At 48.7% G+C, this 22,487-nt stretch overlaps 1 protein-coding gene across 1 annotated transcript in view; it reads right to left on the bottom strand.

The window, feature by feature from the left end:
• Positions 1–321: 321 nt before the first annotated feature.
• esr2a (estrogen receptor 2a) overlaps positions 322–22,487 on the bottom strand; it is a 223,856-nt gene continuing 201,690 nt past the window's right edge. Inside the window, exons 8-9 of the mRNA XM_041214795.1 lie at positions 8,083–8,263; positions 322–699 (exon numbers count right to left, since the gene is read on the bottom strand). Of these exons, the coding sequence (XP_041070729.1) occupies positions 543–699; positions 8,083–8,263 (338 nt within the window). The 3' untranslated portion in view covers positions 322–542. The remainder of the gene's footprint in view (positions 700–8,082; positions 8,264–22,487) is intronic.

Raw genomic sequence — 22,487 nt, 5'->3', positions numbered from 1 at the left:
TGCTCACTGGTCAGCTCAGGACAGTGTCGACTAGCTCAGGACAGTGCCCAATGACCATTGGTCAGCTCAAGGATAGTGCCCGTTGGTCAGTTTAGGACAGTGCCCACTAGCTTGGGACAGTGCCCATTGGTCAGCTCGGGACAGTGCCCATTGGTGTTTTGGGATGGGTGGAGTATCTTCTGTTACATATTTTGATCCTGCCATCCTCCCAGGCTGAATAGAGTGGGCAGGGAGAGGGAAAGGCCTGGGGACAAATGGGAATTGTCCCCGATGCAATAGCCTCAAATGTCTAGGACAATTCAAGAGAGGCAATGGGCAGGAGGCAGCACCTTCAGGAGAAGAAGGAGCAAACTGGGGGCCAGAGGAGAATGCAGTAGAATCAATAGAAACAAGTTTGTTTGGTGTTTTGTAAGTGGCTTTTACTCTTCCATTGTCCTGTCTCCTTGATGACAGCTGGTCGTCCATTGTGTTTATTCCTTGTGGCTGAGCAAGTTGGGAGGAGGGAGGAGAGAAGAACGAATGTTTTCCGGTTGGGGCAGAGATCAGAGGTTGTTAGCCTTTGACTGGCTGCTGACGTGATCATCTGTTGGCTTCCTGCGGCTGTAGATAACATGAGCATCGAGCATCTCGAGCAGAAGGTCATAGAAGGGCACAACGTTCTTGCACTTCATGCTGTAGAGGTGTTCCATTCCTTTATTACTGGAAAAGAAAACAACAGGAAGTGAATGGAGAGGCCCAGGTTGGCGGGGGGAGGGGGGGAGGGGTGTTTGAGGAGCAACATGCAACATGGCGCAGTCTGGCTAGAGTCTGCATCACGTGGCGCAGTCTGGCTAGAGTCTGCATCACGTGGCGCAGTCTGGCTAGAGTCTGCATCACACGGCTCAGTCTGGCTAGAGTCTGCATCACACGGCTCAGTCTGGCTAGAGTCTGCATCACACGGCTCAGTCTGGCTAGAGTCTGCATCACACGGCTCAGTCTGGCTAGAGTCTGCATCACACGGCTCAGTCTGGCTAGAGTCTGCATCACACGGCTCAGTCTGGCTAGAGTCTGCATCACACGGCTCAGTCTGGCTAGAGTCTGCATCACATGGTGCAGTCTGGCTAGAGTCTGCATCACACGGCGCAGTCTGGCTAGAGTCTGCATCACGTGGCGCAGTCTGGCTAGAGTCTGCATCACACGGCTCAGTCTGGCTAGAGTCTGCATCACACGGCTCAGTCTGGCTAGAGTCTGCATCACACGGCTCAGTCTGGCTAGAGTCTGCATCACACGGCGCAGTCTCGCTAGAGTCTGCATCACACGGCACAGTCTGGCTAGAGTCTGCATCACACGGCTCAGACTGGCTAAAGTCTGCATCACACGGTGCAGTCTCGCTAGAGTCTGCATCACACGGCGCAGTCTCGCTAGAGTCTGCATCACACGGCGCAGTCTCGCTAGAGTCTGCATCACACGGCTCAGTCTGGCTAGAGTCTGCATCACACGGCGCAGTCTGGCTAGAGTCTGCATCACACGGCGCAGTCTCGCTAGAGTCTGCATCACGTGGCGCAGTCTGGCTAGAGTCTGCATCACACGGCGCAGTCTCACTAGAGTCTGCATCACACGGTGCAGTCTGGCTAGAGTCTGCATCACAAGGCACAGTCTGGCTAGAGTCTGCATCACACGGCACAGTCTGGCTAGAGTTGGAGTCACATAAATGAATGAATAAACAAGAAGGATAAAATAGATTGAGAGTAAATTAACAAGAAATATAAAAATAGACAGTAAATATTATGATGAAGATGTGTTTGTGTCAAATATTAATTTTTAATTCATCAGCTGGAAGCAGGAATTAAACTTTTAAAAAGACAGACTTTGTTGAAATAGACACGTCAAGATGCCCAACAAGAATTTACTTTACTATATGTTCCACATTGCAACCCTAAGGATAGGAAACAGAAAGATTGTGAAATACATCACAGGCAATGGAACCCCTGGGGTTTGTGAATGACCCTCATTCCTGCCCTATCAACAAAACCTATGGAAACCACATACAGTATTCAATGACTGAAGATGAACCATTCAAAGGTTAATCGCTTGGACAAAAAGAAATTGATTTCATAGATAACTCTCCAAATGAACCAATTGAGTTATAATTGGAATATGCAAGTAAGTTTGAATTACTGGTGGTTAGAGAGAGATCACATGACCAGCCCATGACTTTGTGTAGTTTAAGCACATGGGTTTCATAGACTCTAGAATCAGAAAGTTTATGGCACAGAAAGAGCCCACTGTGTCTGCGCCACAAGAAACAAGCCACCCAGCCAAATCCCACTTTCCAGTGTTTGGTCCATAGTCCTGCAGGTTACAACACTTGAGGTGAATATCCAGACACCTTTTGAATGGGTTGAGGGATTCTGCCTGTACTCCCCTGTCAGGCTGTGGGTTCCAGTCCCCCACAACCCTCTGGCTGAAACCCTTTTCCTCATCTCCCCTCTAATCCTTCTATCAATCACTTTAAATTTCTGCCCCCCAGTCACTGACCTCTCTGCTAAAGTAAATAACCTCTTCCAATCCTCTCTATCCTGGCCCCGTCATAATTTTGTACATCTCAATCAAATCTCCCCTCAGCCTCCCCTGTTCCAAGGAGAAGAGCCCCAGCCTCTCCAATCTTTCCTCATAGCCTCAATTTTCCAGTCCTGGTAACACCCTTGTAAATCACTACCATCTAGAAGGACAAAGGCAGCAGATAGATGGGAACACCACTACCTGGAAGTTCCCCTCCAAGTCACTCCACCATCCTGATTTGGAAATATATCGCTGTTCCTTCACTGTCGCTGAGTCAAAATCCTGGAACTCCCTCCCTAACAGCACTGTGGGTGTACCTACACCACATGGACTGCAGTGGCTCAAGAAGGCAGCTCACCACCACCTTCTCAAGGGCAACTAGGGATGGGCAATGAATGCTGGCCCAGCCAGCGAAGCCCACATTCCGTGAAACAGTAAAAAAAAATTCCCCTCTGTACCCTCTCCTGTAGATGGTACACACGCTGCTGCTACTGTGTGTCGGTGATGGAGGGAGTGAATGTTTGTGGACGTGGTGCCAATCGACTGGGCTGCTTTGTCCGGGATGGTGTCAATCTTCTTGAGTGTTGTGGGAGCTGCACTCATCCAGGCAAGTGGAGAGTATTCATCACACTCCTGACTTGTGCCTTGTAGATGGTGGACAGGCCTTGGGGAGACAGGAGGTGAGTTACTCATCACACGATTCATAGCCTCTGACCTGCTCTTGTAGCCACAGTATTTATATGGCTAGTCCAGTTCAGTTCCTGATCAATGGTAACCTCTAGGATATTGATAGTGGGGGATTCAGTGATGGTAATGCCATTGAATGTCATGGGGTGATGGTTAGATTCTCTTTTGTTAGAGATGGTCATTGCCTGGCACTTGTGTGGTGTGAATGTTACTTGCCACTTGTCAGCCCAAGCCTGGGTATTGTCCAGGTCTTGCTGCATTTGGACATGGACTGCTTCAGTATGTGAGGAGTTGTGAATGGTGCTGAACATTGTGCAATCATCAGCGAACATCCCCACTTCTGACCTAATGATGGAAGGAAGGTCATTGATGAAGCAGCTGAAGATGGTTGGGCCGAGGATACTACACTGAGGAACTCCTGCAGTAATGTCCTGGAGCTGAGATGACTGACCTCCAACAACCACAACCATCTTCCTTTGTGCTAGGTATGACTCCAACCAGCGGAGGGTTTTCCCTCTGATTCCCATTGACTCCAGTTTTGTTAGGGCTCCTTGATGCCACACTCAGTCAAATGCTGCCTCGATGTCAAGGGCAGTCGTTCTCACCTCACATCAGGAGCTCAGCTCTTTTGTCCATGTTTGGACCAAGGCTGTAATGAGGTCAGGAGCTGAGTGGCCCTGGCAGAACCCAAACTGGGCATCAGTGAGCAGGTTATTGCTAAGCAAGTGCCACTTGATAGCACTGGTGAGGACCCCTTCCATTACTTTATTGATGATGAAGAGTAGACTGATGGGGCAGTAATTGGCCGGGTTGGATTTGTCCTGCTTTTTGTGTGCAGGACATACCTGGGCAATTTTCCACATAGCCGGGTAGATGCCAGTGTTGTAGCTGTACTGGAACAGCTTAGTTAGGGGCACAGCAAGTTCTGGAGCACAAGTCTTCAGTAATATTGTCAGGGTCCATAGCCTTTGCAGTATCCAGAGCCTTCAGCTGTTTCTTGGTATCACGTGGAGTGAATTGAATTGGCTGAAGACTGGCATCTGTGATGCTGGGGACCTCCGGAGGAGGCCGAGATGGACAATCTGTTCGGCACTTGTGGCTGAAGATTGTCGCGAATGCTTCAGCCTTATCTTTTGCACTGATGTGCTGGGCTCCTCCATCATTGAGGATGGGGATATCTGTGGAGCCTCCTCCTCCAGTGAGTTGTTTAATTGTCCATCACCATTCACAACTGGATGTGGCAGGACTGCAGAGCTTATATCTGATCTGTTGGCTGTGGGATTGCTTAGCTCTGTCTATCATAGGATGCTAATGTTGTTTGGCACACATGTTATAGCTTCACCAGGCTGACACCTCATTTTTAGGTATGCCTGGTGCTGCTCCTGACATGCCCTCCTGCACTCTTCATTGAACCAGGGTTGATTCTATGGCTTGGTGGTAATGGTAGAGTGGGGGATATGTTGGGCTATAAGTAGATTGTGTTCGAGTACAATTCTGCTGCTGGCCCACAGCACCTCATGGTTGCCCTGTCTTGACTTGCTAGATCTGGTTGAAACCCACTTAGCACAGTGACAACACAATGGAGGGTATCCTCAATGTGAAGGTGGGACTTTGTCTCCACAATGACTGTGTGGTGGTCATGCTTACCGATACTGTCATGGACAGATGCATCTGCAGCAGGCAGGTTGGTGAGGATGAGGTCAAGTATGTTTTTCCCTCACCAGCTACCACAGACCTGGTCTAGCAGCTCTGTCATTTAGGACTCGGTCAGTCGTGGTGTTACTGAGTCACTCTTAGTGATGGACATTGAAGTCCCCATCCAGAGTACATTCTGCACCCTTACCACCCTCAGTGCTTCCTCCAAGTGGTGTTCAATCCCTCCTGGACTTCCTGGTGGTCACCCACTCCCTCTCTGCCTGCAAGCTCCTGAAGGATGTTAGCGAACCAGATGGTTTTTCTGAACGTGCTATCCATGGAGCTCTCAGCCTCCCTGATGCACCACTGTAACTCCAGCCACCGCTCGAGGTTCTGCAGCTGGTGACACTTTTGCACATGTGTTCATCTAGGCCACACGAAGGGTACACGACTCTCCACATGCCACAGGATGGACACTCTGTGCAGCCGAGATGCCCTGCCATCCTTAAGCTTCCTTTTGGACTATTTACTATAAACTGGAGACTAGAAAGTAAAGTCGACTTACTCACCAATCAGATCCTTCTCTTGTTCTTGTAAGTTAGATACTTAAGGGTTTATGTAAAACTTTTACATGTTTCTATTTTTCTACTATATTAGAACCTTACACTTTTCTAGCCTAGAGACAAGGAAGAAAAACTCACCAACTACTGGAGACTGATAAAGTAGGTATCAGGTGGAGCAGCTCTTTCACCCTGCATACAGAATTCCCAACTGCACACTCCATCTACATCACACTACCAGGCAGCCCCCTGTTTAACAAGGCTATTTAACTCACTTGAAGGTTGTTAGTTCTACTATCAGATCTGACACTTAATCTACATTTAAACTTTAGAAATCTTACCAGAACTTACCACATGAACAAAATTCCCAACTCCATACTCCGTTTATGTCTCACTCAGGCATAGTCTCCTCCTGTGCCCCTTGCTGTCTGTGTGGTTTGAAAAATATTTTTCTTATATAGAGTTTCTGATCAGTCACTAGCTAGTTTAGCTTCCTGTACAGTAATTAACACCAATTGAACAAACTTCTTCCAGCAGATTGACAGATAACTGCTACTACCAGGCAGCACCCTGTTTAACAAGGCTACTTAACTCACTTACAAGTTGTTATTGCTATGTCAGAGTCTGACTCTCAATCTATATTTAAACTTTAGAACAACTTACTAGAGCTCAGGTGAACCAAATTCCCAACTCCACACTCTGCCTACATTTCACTCAAATGTAGTTCTGAGCAGAACTGGACGAGCAGTTAGCTAAGTGGAGCTCCTGCCTCTCTTTTTCTCCACCTAACTAACATGCTTGGACCCTGTCTACTAATTTGACTTTGTCTCCATTCTGCAGTAGACAGAGACTTTAAAGAAAGGACTCAACTCCACAGCAGCATCTCCAGGGGAACAATCAATTCTGGCATCTACAGTCCTGGTGATGACTGCACAAAACATTCCCAATGGTGGTAAAAACCCATGTATTCATCCTACATGTTGACTCCAGACCCACAGTAATGTGGTTGACTCTTAAATGCCCTATGAACAAGGGCAATTAGGGATGGACAATAAATGCTGGCCCAGCCAGTGATCGTTGGGCAGTGAACAAATTTTTAAAATGGCATTACCTCACACTTTTCCAGATTGAATTCCAATTGCCACTTTTTCCACCGGCTCAACCAATCCATTGACAACAGCTATCCTCTTCACTATCAACTACACGGCCAATTTTTGTGTCATCTGCAAATTTCCCAATCATGCCTGCCACATTTAAGTCCAAATCATTAATATAGACAACAAACAGCAAAGGCCCCAAAACTGAGGCCTGTGGATCACCACTGGTAACCACCTTCCGCTCGCAAAAACATCCATCAAAGTACTAGGAAAGCTAATTGGAATCTTAAATCTTAATCTTAATCTGATTAATTTTAAAAGAAATGGCTGCAGAGATAGTGCATGCATTGGTTGTAATTTCCCAGATTCCCAAATTCCCCAGATCCTGGAAAGGTCCCAATGGATTGGAAAGCTGCAAATGTAACATGGCACCTCAAGGAAGGAGGCTGAAAGCAGGAAACTATCAGCCAGTTAGACTAACATCTGCCGGAAGATGGTAGAATCGGTTATTAAGGAGGTAATAGCAGGACATTTAGAGAATCACAATTCAATCAGAGTCAACATAGTTTTGTGAAAGTGAAACTGTGTTTGACAAATGTGTTAGTTTTTTGAGGACGCAACAAGCAGGGTGGATAAAGGGGAACCTGTAGATGTGTATTTGGATTTCTAAAAAGTATTCAATAAGGTGTCATATAAAAGTTTACCACACAAGATAAGAGCTCATGGTGCTGGGGGTGATACATTATAATGGATAGAAGATTGGCTAACTAACAGGAAATAGAGTCAGGATAAATGGGTCATTTTCAGATTGGCAAGCTGTAACCAGTGGCATGCCACAGGGATCAGTGCTGGAGCCTCAACTATTTACAATCTGTGTTAATGACTTGGATGAAGGGACCAGCAAGATTATTGTGTCCAATTCTGCGCACCACACTTGAGGAATACTGTGAAAGTTTTGGAGAGGATTCATAAGAGATTTACTAGATTGGTACCAGGGATGAGGGATTATAGTTACTTGGATATGCTGAAGGGGATGGGGTCGTTCTCCTTGGGGTAGAGAAGGCTAAGAAGAGATTTAATAGAGAAGTTTAAAATCATGAAGGGTTTAGATAGCGTCAATAAAGAGAAACTGTTTCCAATTGCTGAAAGCTAGACAGGACACTGGCTTAAGATAACTAGCAAAAGAAGCAGAAAGCAAATGAGGAAAATCTTTTTTACTCAACAGTGGTTAGGGTTCAGAATGCACTGTCTGATGAGGTGGGGGCAGGGGAGGAGAGGGTAAAGATTCAATAGTCACCTTCAAAAGGGAACTGGATAAACACTTAAAAGAGAAAAAACTGCAAGGACCTGGGGAAAGGGGAGGGAAGTGGGACTACCAGAAAGAGCCAACGCAGACTTGATGGGCCTCCTTCAGTGTTGTGTAAAAATAAAGGCCGTCAGAGAGAGAGAGAGAGAAAGAGACACACAGAAAGAAAGATAGGCAGATATCAAAAGAGGCAGAGCCAGAGAGAAGCTGACAGGTATTCAGAGGAGAGACAGAGTGAGATTGAGGATCATGATACCTCGCATGTCTGATGTGGGACAGCAGCATCAGGAGATGTGCCAGGCGAGTGGCTTGCTGCTGAGGTGGGATTCCACTCTTGGACATGCACCATATCAAGGTGTCTGTTATTGTGTCCAGAATCTTGTGCAGCTTCTCCCTGTTCTCATGTTCTTCTGTGATTCCAGAACGTGGAAACATACCTGTTAAAAGAAAGATTGAGATGCCAGTTCAATACAATGAAGCCGAGCATTACTTCCCTCACTCAGGAGAAGCATAAAGACCCGAGTGACAGAACAGCCAAGATTAAAGTTAATGGGATGCTGACACACTGCTGGAACACAGGTCCTCTATCCTCAGGAGCAGCTTCAGTGTCACTATCACCAGCCCTAGCAATGCACAGATATATGGCTGAGAACAGGGTCCATGCTGACATAATTCATGGTCGAATACTCTGATAAAATTCACTCTCCAGCCAAAAGAACAATTCTATTTGATGAGCTGGCACGGTCCTTGGACCCAGTGAGAGTCAGCACCTTCAGGAGAGGAGGGGGACCCGTACCCCAGTGAGAGTCAGCACCTTCAGGAGAGGAGGGGACCCGTACCCCAGTGAGAGTCAGCACCTTCAGGAGAGGAGGGGACCCATACCCCAGTGAGAGTCAGCACCTTCAGGAGAGGAGGGGACCTGTACCCCAGTGAGAGTCAGCACCTTCAGGAGAGGAGGGGGACCTGTACCCCAGTGAGAGTCAGCACCTTCAGGAGAGGAGGGGGACCTGTACCCCAGTGAGAGTCAGCACCTTCAGGAGAGGAGGGGACCTGTATCCCAGTGAGAGTCAGCACCTTCAGGAGAGGAGGGGGACCTGTACCCCAGTGAGAGTCAGCACCTTCAGGAGAGGAGGGGGACCTGTACCCCAGTGAGAGTCAGCACCTTCAGGAGAGGAGGGGGACCTGTACCCCAGTGAGAGTCAGCACCTTCAGGAGAGGAGGGGGACCTGTACCCCAGTGAGAGTCAGCACCTTCAGGAGAGGAGGGGTCCTGTACCCCAGTGAGAGTCAGCACCTTCAGGAGAGGAGGAAAATTTAAATGAATACTCTGAAAATTATCAGTTGTGACAAATCGCAAAACATCTGTCTTGTATGAAATGGAATGATGTCTGTTCTTGTTTAATTACTGGGGGAAGCTCACTTGGACTAGACAAGACAGGCCCCTATTCACTTTAATTAGATATTGGGATGGTTATCAATCTCTCCCTATCTCCGTTTGTTTGTTATCTCTGCTACGATCTGAACCTGTGACTGTGGGGGTGGGAGGGCGTGTGAGATCTCAATAGGAAGGCACCAGCTCGACTATTAGACAGTCAGTATTGTATAAGCAACTCAGACAGACACACAGACAATGGACAGCACAGAAACAGCCCCTTCAACCCAACTGTTCCACGTTTATACCAAACTAGTATACCCCAAAGATCACTAACTGTGATCATACATATTCCAGGAGGTTTCATAACATCAACGAATTCCACCTCCCGGCCATCTGTTGTCCAGATCATCATCCTCATGGCAATCAGTAATGGCAGCCACAATACCCACAATCCTCTGCACTCCAGAACCCTCTCTATCAGTTTTTGCTGAGAGCTGAGTGCAACCTGGATTGGAAATGGACATGATGGTCATTGTGAAATACTCAGAAATATTGTAGCTGCTATAAAATTGTGTTTAGGGATTGGAACAGATGGTCATGTTATACATAGTACAGCAATGTTCCTTTTCCCCCAGTGAGATACAGCTGTGCCTGGGCAAACCCCCTGCAATTAGCCTCTCTCACCTTCAACTCGCACACTCCCCACCATCGACCCCTACCTGCAATAACATTCTTTGGTGAATGGGGAGAGTGCGGGGAGCTTTACTCTGTATCTGACCCCGTGCTGCAGCTGTACTGGGAGTGTTTGATGGGGACAGTGTAGAGGGTGCTTTACTCTGTATCTGACCCCGTGCTGCAGCTGTACTGGGAGTGTTTGATGGGGACAGTGTAGAGGGTGCTTTACTCTGTATCTAACCCCGTGCTGTACCTGTCCTGGGAGTGTTTGATGAGGACAGTGTAGAGGGAGCTTTACTCTGTATCTAACCCCGTGCTGTACCTGTCCTGGGAGTGTTTGATGAGGACAGTGTAGAGGGAGCTTTACTCTGTATCTAACCCCGTGCTGTACCTGTCCTGGGAGTGTTTGATGGGGACAGTGTAGAGGGAGCTTTACTCTGTATCTAACCCCGTGCTGCAGCTGTACTGGGAGTGTTTGATGGGGACAGTGTAGAGGGAGCTTTACTCTGTATCTAACCCCATGCTGTACCTGTCCTGGGAGTGTTTGATGGGGACAGTGTAGAGGGAGCTTTACTCTGTATCTAACCCCGTGCTGTACCTGTCCTGGGAGTGTTTGATGGGGACAGTGTAGAGGGTGCTTTACTCTGTATCTAACCCTGTGCTGTACCTGTCCTGGGAGTGTTTGATGGGGACAGTGTAGAGGGTGCTTTACTCTGTATCTAACCCTGTGCTGTACCTGTCCTGGGAGTGTTTGATGGATCTGTTAGATCTGGGAATAGTAAGGGAAAATGTGACAATTTCTATTGAGTTTCAGCAGTTGTATGGTTAAGTCTAACATCAGCATGTCTCACCCATAAAGTTTTGGCTTGGGAACAGAGTGATATAAAATTAAGTGAGGTCAGTTTGGGTGGGTGGATCCAAGCATAACATAGGTTATTAAAATAAAATAACTTCATTGTAACTTAATATATTGTTTGAAAGCAGATTGTTTCAGACAGTTTTATTATATGCCTTTCTTCACTGTAATTATAAACAGCTCTGCAGCAGACCCATGACCTGCCCCTGGGATAGATTGCAGCTTCCCATCCCTCACTCTGGCCTCCGTGTCTTCTCACAGGAGGATGGTTTGGGATCACAGTGAGTGCAGACATGTATGGGAGACAGAGAATTCCCCACTTCAGTGAGATCACAGAGATTGGGTAAGGTGCCTTGAGTCAACAAGGACAGTCCCACTTTCAAACCAAACCACTCGGGGTCCATATCCCTAAATCCCGCTAATTTGCCACGTCAATCGAATCCAGCCATATCCCTCAATCTGAACATTCTCACAAAGTCATACCAATTAGGAGCAGGAATAGACCATTCGGCCCCTCGAGCCTGCTCCATCTGAGTTTGGCCTCAACTCCACCTTCCAGTCTGACCCCCAAAAACCGTTAACTTCCGCTGAGTCACTCAATCCTGTGTTTCACCAGAAATAATTCAAATTGTTCCATTCAAACACTCCCGTTTCAGTTTTTCATGATGAAACATAATTCTCAGGAAGTATCTTCACCAATTTTGTTATTCCTGGGAATGTTTGATGGGGAGAGTGTAGAGGGAGCTTTAATCTGTATCTAACCCCGTGCTGTACCTGTCCTGGGAGTGTTTGATGGGGACGGTGTAGAGGGAGCTTTACTCTGTATCTAACCCCGTGCTGTACCTTTCCTGGGAGTGTTTGATGGGGACCGTGTAGAGGGAGTTTTACTCTGTATCTAACTCCGTGCTGGACGTGTCCTAGGAATGTTTGATGGGTACAGCGTAGAGGGAGCTTTACCCTGTATCTAACCCCGTGCTGTACCTGTCCTGGGAGTGTTTGATGGGGACAGTGTAGAGAGAGCTTTACTCTCTATATTACTTCGTGCTGTACCAGTCCTTGGAGTGTTTGATGAGGCCATTGTAAAGTGAGCTTTACTCTGTATCTAACTCCGTGCTGTACCTGTCCTAGGAATGTTTGATGGGGACAGTGTAGAGGGATCTTTACTCTGTTTCTATCTCCGTGCTGTACCTGTCCTGGGAGGGTTTGATGGGGACAGTGTAGAGGGAGATTTACTCTGTATCTAACCCGGTGCTGTACCTGTCCTGGGAGGGTTTGATGGGGACAGTGTAGAGGGAGCTTTACTCTGTATCTAACCCCGTGCTGTACCTGTCCTGGGAGTGTTTGATGGGGACAGTGTAGAGGGAGCTTTACTCTGTATCTAACCCCGTGCTGTACCTGTCCTGGGAGTGTTTGATGGGGACAGTGTAGAGGGAGCTTTACTCTGTATCTAACCCCGTGCTGTACCTGTCCTGGGAGTGTTTGATGGGGACAGTGTAGAGGGAGCTTTACTCTGTATCTAACCCCGTGCTGTACCTGTCCTGGGAGTGTTTGATGGGGACAGTGTAGAGGGAGCTTTACTCTGTATCTAACCCTGTGCTGTACCTGTCCTGGGAGTGTTTGATGGGGACAGTGTAGAGGGATCTTTACTCTGTTTCTATCTCCGTGCTGTACCTGTCCTGGGAGTGTTTGATGGGGACAGTGTAGAGGGAGCTTTACTCTGTATCTAACCCCGTGCTGTACCTGTCCTGGGAGTGTTTGATGGGGACAGTGTAGAGGGAGCATTACTCTGTATCTAACCCTGTGCTGTACCTGTCCTGGGAGTGTTTGATGGGGACAGTGTAGAGGGAGCTTTACTCTGTATCTAACCCCGTGCTGTACCTGTCCTGGGAGTGTTTGATGGGGACAGTGTACAGCGAGCTTTACTCTGTATATAACTCCGTGCTGCACCAGTCCTGAGAGTGTTTGTTTGGGACAGTATAGATGGAGCTTTACTCTGTATCTAACCCCGTGCTGTATCTGTCCTGGGAGTGTTTGATGGGGACAGTGTAGAGGGAGATTTACTCTGTATCTAACCCCGTGCTGTATCTGTCCTGGGAGTGTTTGATGGGGACAGTGTAGAGAGAGCTTTACTCTCTATATAACTTCGTGCTGTACCAGTCCTTGGAGTGTTTGATGAGGCTAGTGTAAAGTGAGCTTTACTCTGAATCTAACCCCATGCTGTACCTGTCCGGGGAGTGTTTGATGGAGACAGTGTAGAGGGAGCTTTACTCTGTATCTAACCCCGTGCTGTACCTGTCCTGGGAGTGTTTGATGGGAACAGTGTAGAGGGATCTTTACTCTGTTTCTATCTCCGTGCTTTATCTGTCCTGGGAGTGTTTGATGGGGACAGTGTCGAGCGAGCTTTACTCTGTATCTAACCCCATGCTGTACCTGTCCTGGGAGTGTTTGATGGGGACAGTGTACACCGAGCTTTACTCTGTATCTAACCCCGTGCTGTACCTGTCTTGGGATTGTTTGATGGGGACAGTGTAGAGGGAGCTTTACTCTGTATCTAACCCCGTGCTGTACCTGTCCTGGGAGTGTTTGATCGGGACAGTGTAGAGGGAGATTTACTCTGTATCGAACCCCATGCTGTTCCTGTCCTGGGCATGTTTGATGGGGCCATGTGTAGAGGGTGCTTCACTCTGTATCTAACCCCGTGCCGTACCTGTCCTGGGAGTGTTTGATGGGGACAGTGTAGAGGGAGTGCTACTCTGTATCTAACCCCATGCTGTACCTTTCCTGGGAGTGTTTGATGGGGACAGTGTAGAGGGGTCTTCACTCTGTTTCTAACTCCGCGCTGTACCAGTCTTGGAAGTGTTTGATGGGGACAGTGTAGAGGGAGATTTACTCTGTATCTAACCCCGTGCTGTACCTGTCCTGGGAGTGTTTGATGGGGACAGTGTCGAGGGAGCTTTACTCTGTATCTAACCCCGTGCTGTACCTGTCCTGGGAGTGTTTGATGGGGACAGTGTAGAGGGAGCTTTACTCTGTATCTAACCCTGTGCTGTACCTGTCCTGGGAGTGTTTGATGGGGACAGTGTAGAGGGAGATTTTCTCTGTATCTCACTCCTTGCTGTACCAGTGCCGAGAGTGTTTGATGGGGACAGTGTAGACGTTGCTTTACTCTGTATCTAACACCGTGCTGTACCTGTCCTGGGAGTGTTTGATGGGGACAGTGTAAGGGGAGCTTTACTCTGTATCTAACCCTGTGCTGTATCTGTCCTGGGAGTGTTTGATGGCGACAGTGTAGAGGGAGCGCTACTCTGTATCTAACCCCATGCTGTACCTTTCCTGGGAGTGTTTGATGGGGACAGTGTAGAGGGAGCTTTACTCTGTATCAAACACCGTGCTGTACCTTTCCTGAGAGTGTTTGATTGGGACAGTGTCGAGGGAGCTTTACTCTGTATCTAACCCCGTGCTGTACCTGTCCTGGGAGTGTTTGATGGCGACAGTGTAGAGGGAGCGCTACTCTGTATCTAACCCCATGCTGTACCTTTCCTGGGAGTGTTTGATGGGGACAGTGTAGAGGGGTCTTCACTCTGTTTCTAACTCCGCGCTGTACCAGTCTTGGAAGTGTTTGATGGGGACAGTGTAGAGGGAGATTTACTCTGTATCTAACCCCGTGCTCTACCAGTCCTGGGAGTGTTTGATGGGGACAGTATTGAAGGAGATTTACTCTGTATCTAAGCCCGTGCTGTACCTGTCCTGGGAGTGTTTGATGGGGACAGTGTACAGCGAGCTTTACTCTGTATCTAACCCCGTGCTGTACCTGTCTTGGGAGTGTTTGATGGGGACGGTGCACAGGGAGCTTTACTCTGTATCTAACCCCGAGCTGTACCTGTCCTGGGAGTGTTTGATGGGGACAGTGTAGAGGGAGCTTTACTGTGTATCTAACTCCGTGCTGTACCAGTCCTGGGAGTGTTTGATGGGGATAGTGTAAAGGGTGCTTTACTCTGTTTTTAACCCCGTGCTGTACCTGTCCTGGGAGTGTTTCATGGGGACAGTGTAGAGGGAGATTTAGTGTGTATATAACTCCCTGCTGTACCAGTCCTGTGAGTGTTTGATGGGGACAGTGTAGAGGGAGCTTTACTCTGTATCTAACCCCGTGCTGTACCTGTCCTGGGAGTGTTTGATGGGGACAGAGTAGAGGGAGATTTACTCTGTAGATAACACCGTGCTGTACCAGTCCTGAGAGTGTTTGATGGGGACAGTGTAGAGGGAGCTTTACTCTGTATCTAACCCCACGCTGTACCTGTCCTGAGAGTGTTTGATTAGGACAGTGTCGAAGGAGCTTTACTCTGTATCTAACCCGGTGCTGTACCTGTCCTGGGAGTGTTTGATGGGGACAGTGTACAGGGAGCTTTACTCTGTATCTAACCCCACGCTGTACCTGTCCTGAGAGTGTTTGATTAGGACAGTGTCGAAGGAGCTTTACTCTGTATCTAACCCGGTGCTGTACCTGTCCTGGGAGTGTTTGATGGGGACAGTGTAGAGGGAGCTTTACTCTGTATCTAACCCCGTGCTGTACCTGTCCTGGGAGTGTTTGATGGGGACAGTGTAGAGGGAGCTTTACTCTGTATCTAACCCTGTGCTGTACCTGTCCTGGGAGTGTTTGATGGGGACAGTGTAGAGGGAGCTTTACTCTGTATCTAACCCCGTGCTGTACCTGTCCTGGGAGTGTTTGATGGGGACATTGTAGAGGAAGCTTCACTCTGTATCTAACCCCGTGCTGTACCTGTCCTGGGAGTGTTTGATGAGGCCAGTGTAAAGTGAGCTTTACTCTGTATCTAACCCCGTGCTGTACCTGTCCTGGGAGTGTTTGATGGGGACATTGTAGAGGAAGCTTCACTCTGTATCTAACCCCATGCTGTACCTGTCCTGGGAGTGTTTGATGGAGACAGTGTAGAGGGAGCTTTACTCTGTATCTAACCCCATGCTGTACCTGTCCTGGGAGTGTTTGATGGGAACAATGTAGAGGGATCTTTACTCTGTTTCTATCTCCGTGCTTTATCTGTCCTGGGAGTGTTTGATGGGGACAGTGTCGAGGGAGCTTTACTCTGTATCTAACCCCGTGCTGTACCTGTCCTGGGAGTGTTTGATGGGGACAGTGTACACCGAGCTTTACTCTGTATCTAACCCCGTGCTGTACCTGTCTTGGGAGTGTTTGATGGAGACAGTGTCGAGGGAGCTTTACTCTGTATCTAACCCCGTGCCGTACCTGTCCTGGGGGTGTTTGATGGGGACAGTGTAGAGGGAGCTTTACTCTCTATCTAACCCCGTGCTGTACCTGTCCTGGGAGTGTTTGATGGGGACAGTGTAGAGGGAGATTTACTCTGTATCTAACCCCGTGCTGTAACTGTCCTGGGAGTGTTTGATGGGGACAGTGTAGAGGGAGATTTACTCTGTACCTAACCCCGTGCTGTACCTGTCCTGGGAGTGTTTGATGGGGACAGTGTAGAGGGAGATTTACTCTGTATCTAACCCCGTGCTGTACCTGTCCTGGGAGTGTTTGATGGGGACGGTGTAGAGGGAGCTTTACTCTGTATCTAACCCCATGCTGTACCTGTCCTGGGAGTGTTTGATGGGGACAGTGTAGAGGGAGATTTACTCTGTATCTAACCCTGTGCTGTACCTGTCCTGGGAGTGTTTGATGGGGACAGTGTAGAGGGAGTTTTACTCTGTATCTAACCCTGTGCTGTACCTGTCCTGGGAGTGTTTGATGGGGACAGTGTAGAGGGAGATTTACTCTGTATCTAACCCTGTGCTGTACCTGTCCTGGGAGTGTTTGATGGGGACAGTGTAGAGGGAGATTTACTCTGTATCTAACCCTGTGCTGTACCTGTCCTGGGAGTGTTTGATGGGGACAGTGTAGAGGGAGCTTTACTCTGTATCTAACCCTGTGCTGTACCTGTCCTGGGAGTGTTTGATGGGGACAGTGTAGACGGTGCTTTACTCTGTATCTAACCCTGTGCTGTACCTGTCCTGGGAGTGTTTGATGGGGACAGTGTAGAGGGAGATTTACTCTGTATCTAACACCGTGCTGTACCTGTCCTGGGAGTGTTTGATGGGGACAGTGTAGAGGGAGATTTACTCTGTATCTAACCCTGTGCTGTACCTATCCTGGGAGTGTTTGATGGGGACAGTGTAGAGGGAGCTTTACTCTGTATCTAACCCCGTGCTGTACCTGTCCTGGGAGAGTTTGATGGGGACAGTGTAGAGGGAGATTTACTCTGTATCTAACCCCATGCTGTACCTGTCCTGGGAGTGTTTGATGGGGACAGTGTAGAGGGAGCTTTACTCTGTATCTAACCCTGTGCTGTACCTGTCCTGGGAGTGTTTGATGGGGACAGTGTAGAGAAAGCTTTACTCTGTATCTAACCCCGTGCTGTACCTGTCCTGGGAGTGTTTGATGGGAACAGTGTAGAGGGAGCTTTACTCTGTATCTAACCCCATGCTGTACCTGTCCTGGGAGTGTTTGATGGGAACAGTGTAGAGGGATCTTTACTCTGTTTCTATCTCTTTGCTTTATCTGTCCTGGGAGTGTTTGATGGGGACAGTGTAGAGGCAGCTTTACTCTGTATCTAACCCTGTGCTGTACCTGTCCTGGGAGTGTTTGATGGGGACAGTGTACAGCGAGCTTTACTCTGTATCTAACCCCGTGCTGTACCTGTCCTGGGAGTGTTTGATGGGGACCGTGTAGAGAAAGCTTTACTCTGTATCTAACACCGTGCTGTACCTGCCCTGGGAGTGTTTGATGGGGACAGTGTAGAGGGAGCTTTACTCTGTATCTAACCCCGTGCTGTACCTGTCCTGGGAGTGTTTGATGGGGACCGTGTAGAGAAAGCTTTACTCTGTATCTAACACCGTGCTGTACCTGCCCTGGGAGTGTTTGATGGGGACAGTGTAGAGGGAGCTTTACTCTGTATCTAACCCCGTGCTGTACCTGTCCTGTGAGTGTCTGATGGGGACAGTGTAGAGGGAGATTTACTCTGTATCTAACCGCGTGCTGTACCGGTCTTGGGAGTGTTTGATGGGGACAGTGTCGAGGGAGCTTTACTCTCTATCTAACCCCGTGCTGTACCTGTCCTGGGAGTGTTTGATGGGGACAGTGTCGAGGGAGCTTTACTCTCTATCTAACCCCGTGCTGTAACTGTCCTGGGAGTGTTTGATGGGGACAGTGTACAGCGAGGTTTACTCTGTATCTAACCCCGAGCTGTACCTGTCCTGGGAGTGTTTCATGTGGACCGTGTAGAGGGAGCTTTACTCTGTATCTAACCCCGTGCTGTACCAGTCCTTGGAGTGTTTGATGAGGCCATTGTAAAGTGAGCTTTACTCTGCATCTAACCCCGTGCTGTACCTGTCCTGGGAGTGTTTGATGGGGACAGTATTGAAGGAGACTTACTCTGTATCTAACTCCATGCTGTACCAGTCCTGAGAGTGTTTGATGGGGACAGTGTAGAGGGAGCTTTACTCTGTATCTAACCCCGTGCTGTACCTGTCCTGGGAGTGTTTGAAGAGGACAGTGTAGAGGGAACTTTACTCTGTATCTAACCCCGTGCTGTACCTGTCCTGGGAGTGTTTGATGGGGACAGTGTAAGGGGAGCTTTACTCTGTATCTAACCCCGTGCTGTACCTGTCCTGGGAGTGTTTGAAGAGGACAGTGTAGAGGGAACTTTACTCTGTATCTAACCCTGTGCTGTACCTGTCCTGGGAGTGTTTGATGGGGACGGTGTAGAGGGAGCTTTACTCTGTATCTAACCCCGTGCTGTACCTGTCCTGGGAGTGTTTGATGGGGACAGTGTAGAGGGAGATTTACTCTGTATCTAACCCCGTGCTGTCCCTGTCCTGGGAGTGTTTGATGGGGACAGAGTATAGGGAGCTTTACTCTGTATCTAACCCCGTGCTGTCCCTGTCCTGGGAGTGTTTGATGGGGACAGAGTATAGGGAGCTTTACTCTGTATCTAACCCCGTGCTGTACCTGTCCTGGGAGTGTTTGATGGGGACAGAGTATAGGGAGCTTTACTCTGTATCTAACCCCGTGCTGTACCTGTCCTGGGAGTGTTTGATGGGGACAGTGTAGAGGGAGCTTTATTCTGTATCTAACCCCGTGCTCTACTGTCCTGAGAGTGTTTGATGGGGACAGTGTTGAGGGAGCTTTACTCTGTATCTAACCCCGTGCTGTACCTGTCCTGGGAGTGTTTGATGGGGACAGTGTAGAGTGAGCTTTACTCTGTATCTAACCCCGTGCTGTACCTGTCCTGGGAGTGTTTGATGGAGACAGTGTAGAGGGAGCTTTACTCTGTATCTAACCCCGTGCTGTACCTGTCCTGGGAGTGTTTGATGAGGACAGTGTAGAGGGAGCTTTACTCTGTATCTAACCCCGTGCTGTACCTGTCCTGGGAGTTTTTGATGGGGACAGTGTAGAGGGAGCTTTACTCTGTATCTAACCCCGTGCTGTACCTGCCCTGGGAGTGTTTGATGGGAACAGTGTAGAGAGATCTTTACTCTGTTTCTATCTCTGTGCTGTACCTGTCCTGGGAGTGTTTGATGGGGACAGTGTCGAGCGAGCTTTACTCTGTATCTAACCCCGTGCAATACCTGTCCTGGCATTGTTTGATGGGGACCGTGTAGAGGGAGATTTACTCTGTATCTAACCCCGTGCTGTACCTGTCCTGGGAGTGTTTGATGGGTCAGTGTAGAGGGAGAATTACTCTGTATCTAACCCCATGCTGTACCTGTCCTGGGAGTGTTTGATGGGGACAGTGTAGAGGGAGATTTACTCTGTATCTAACCCCGTGCTGTACCTGTCCTGGGAGTGTTTGATGGGGACAGTGTACAGCGAGCTTTACTCTGTATATAACTCCGTGCTGCACCAGTCCTGAGAGTGTTTGTTTGGGACAGTATAGATGGAGCTTTACTCTGTATCTAACCCCGTCTTGTACCTTTCCTGGGAGTGTTTGATGGGGACAGTGTAGAGGGAGCTTTACTCTGTATCTAACCCCGTGCTGTACCTGTCCTGGGAGTGTTTGATTGGGACAGTTTAGAGAAAGCTTTACTCTGTATCTAACCCCGTGCTGTACCTGTCCTGGGAGTGTTTGATGGGGACAGTGTAGAGGGAGCTTTACTCTCTATATAACTCCGTGCTGTACCAGTCCTTGGAGTGTTTGATGAGGCCAGTGTAAAGTGAGCTTTACTCTGTATCTAACCCCGTGCTGTACCTGTCCTGAGAGTGTTTGATTGGGACAGTGTAGAGGGAGATTCACTCTGTATCTAACCCCGTGCCGTACCTGTCCTGGGAGTGATTGATTGGGACAGTGTCGAGCGAGCTTTACTCTGTATCTAACCCCGTGCTGTACCTGTCCTGGGAGTGTTTGATGTGGACAGTGTAGAGGGAGCTTTACTCTGTATCTAACCCCGTGCTGTACCTGTCCAGGGAGTGTTTGATGGAGACAGTGTAGAGGGAGCTTTACTCTGTATCTAACCCCGTGCTGTACCTGTCCTGGGAGTGTTTGATGGAGACAGTGTAGAGGGAGCTTTACTCTGTATCTAACCCCGTGCTGTACCTGTCCTGGGAGTGTTTGATGGGAACAGTGTAGAGGGATCTTTACTCTGTTTCTATCTCCATGCTTTATCTGTCCTGGGAGTGTTTGATGGGGACAGTGTAGAGGGAGCTTTACTCTGTATCTAACCCCGAGCTGTACCTGTCCTGGGAGTGTTTCATGTGGACCGTGTAGAGGGAGCTTTACTCTGTATCTAACCCCGTGATGTACCTGTCCTGGGAGTGTTTGATGGGGACAGTGTAGAGAGAGCTTTACTCTCTATATTACTTCGTGCTGTACCAGTCCTTGGAGTGTTTGATGAGGCCATTGTAAAGTGAGCTTTACTCTGCATCTAACCCCGTGCTGTACCTGTCCTGGGAGTGTTTGATGGGGACAGTATTGAAGGAGACTTACTCTGTATCTAACCCCGTGCTGTACCTGTCCTGGGAGTGTTTGATTGGGACAGTGTAGAGGGAGCTTTACTCTGTATATAACTCCATGCTGTACCAGTCCTGAGAGTGTTTGATGGGGACAGTGTAGAGAGAGCTTTACTCTGTATCTAACCCCGTGCTGTACCTGTCCTGGGAGTGTTTGATGGGGACGGTGTAGAGGGAGCTTTACTCTGTATATAACTCCGTGCTGTAACTGTCCTGGGAGTGTTTGATGGGGACAGTGTAGAGAGAGCTTTATTCTGTATCTAACCCCGTGCTGTACCTGTCCTGGGAGTGTTTGATGGGGACAGTGTAGAGGGAGCTTTACCCTGTATCTAACCCTGTGCTGTACGTGTCCTGGGAGTGTTTGATGGGGACAGTGTAAAGTGAGCTTTACTCTGTATCTAACCCCGTGTTGTACCTGTCCTGGGAGTGTTTGATGGAGACAGTGTAGAGGGAGCTTTACTCTGTATCTAACCCCGTGTTGTACCTGTCCTGGGAGTGTTTGATGGAGACAGTGTAGAGGGAGCTTTACTCTGTATCTAACCCCGTGCTGTACCTGTCCTGGGAGTGTTTGAAGAGGACAGTGTAGAGGGAACTTTACTCTGTATCTAACCCCGTGCTGTACCTGTCCTGGGAGTGTTTGATGGGGACAGTGTAAGGGGAGCTTTACTCTGTATCTAACCGCGTGCTGTACCTGTCCTGGGAGTGTTTGAAGAGGACAGTGTAGAGGGAACTTTACTCTGTATCTAACCCTGTGCTGTACCTGTCCTGGGAGTGTTTGATGGGGACGGTGTAGAGGGAGCTTTACTCTGTATCTAACCCCGTGCTGTACCTGTCCTGGGAGTGTTTGAAGAGGACAGTGTAGAGGGAACTTTACTCTGTATCTAACCCTGTGCTGTACCTGTCCTGGGAGTGTTTGATGGGGACGGTGTAGAGGGAGCTTTACTCTGTATCTAACCCCGTGCTGTACCTGTCCTGGGAGTGTTTGATGGGGACAGTGTAGAGGGAGATTTACTCTGTATCTAACCCCGTGCTGTCCCTGTCCTGGGAGTGTTTGATGTGGACAGTGTAGAGGGAGCTTTACTCTGTATCTAACCCCGTGCTGTACCTGTCCTGGGAGTGTTTGATGGGGACAGTGTAGCGGGTACGTTACTCTGTATCTAACCCCGTGCTGTACCTGTCCTGGGAGTGTTTGATGGGGACAGAGTATAGGGAGCTTTACTCTGTATCTAACCCCGTGCTGTACCTGTCCTGGGAGTGTTTGATGGGGACAGTGTAGAGGGAGCTTTACTCTGTATCTAACCCCGTGCTGTACCTGTCCTGGGAGTGTTTGATGGGGACAGTGTAGAGGGAGCTTTACTCTGTATCTAACCCCGTGCTGTACCTGTCCTGGGAGTGTTTGATGGGGACAGTGTAGAGGGAGCTTTACTCTGTATCTAACCCCGTGCTGTACCTGTCCTGGGAGTGTTTGATGGGGACAGTGTAGAGGGAGCTTTACTCTGTATCTAACCCCGTGCTGTACCTGTCCTGGGAGTGTTTGATGGGGACAGTGTAGAGGGAGATTTACTCTGTATCTAACCCCGTGCTGTACCTGTCCTGGGAGTGTTTGATGGGGACAGTGTAGAGGGAGCTTTACTCTGTATCTAACCCCGTGCTGTACCTGTCCTGGGAGTGTTTGATGGGGACAGTGTAGAGGGAGCTTTATTCTGTATCTAACCCCGTGCTCTACTGTCCTGAGAGT

Source organism: Carcharodon carcharias, chromosome 20 (assembly GCF_017639515.1).
Source record: "Carcharodon carcharias isolate sCarCar2 chromosome 20, sCarCar2.pri, whole genome shotgun sequence".
Lineage (NCBI taxonomy): Eukaryota > Metazoa > Chordata > Chondrichthyes > Lamniformes > Lamnidae > Carcharodon > Carcharodon carcharias.
This window is presented reverse-complemented; position numbering and strand designations above follow the sequence as displayed.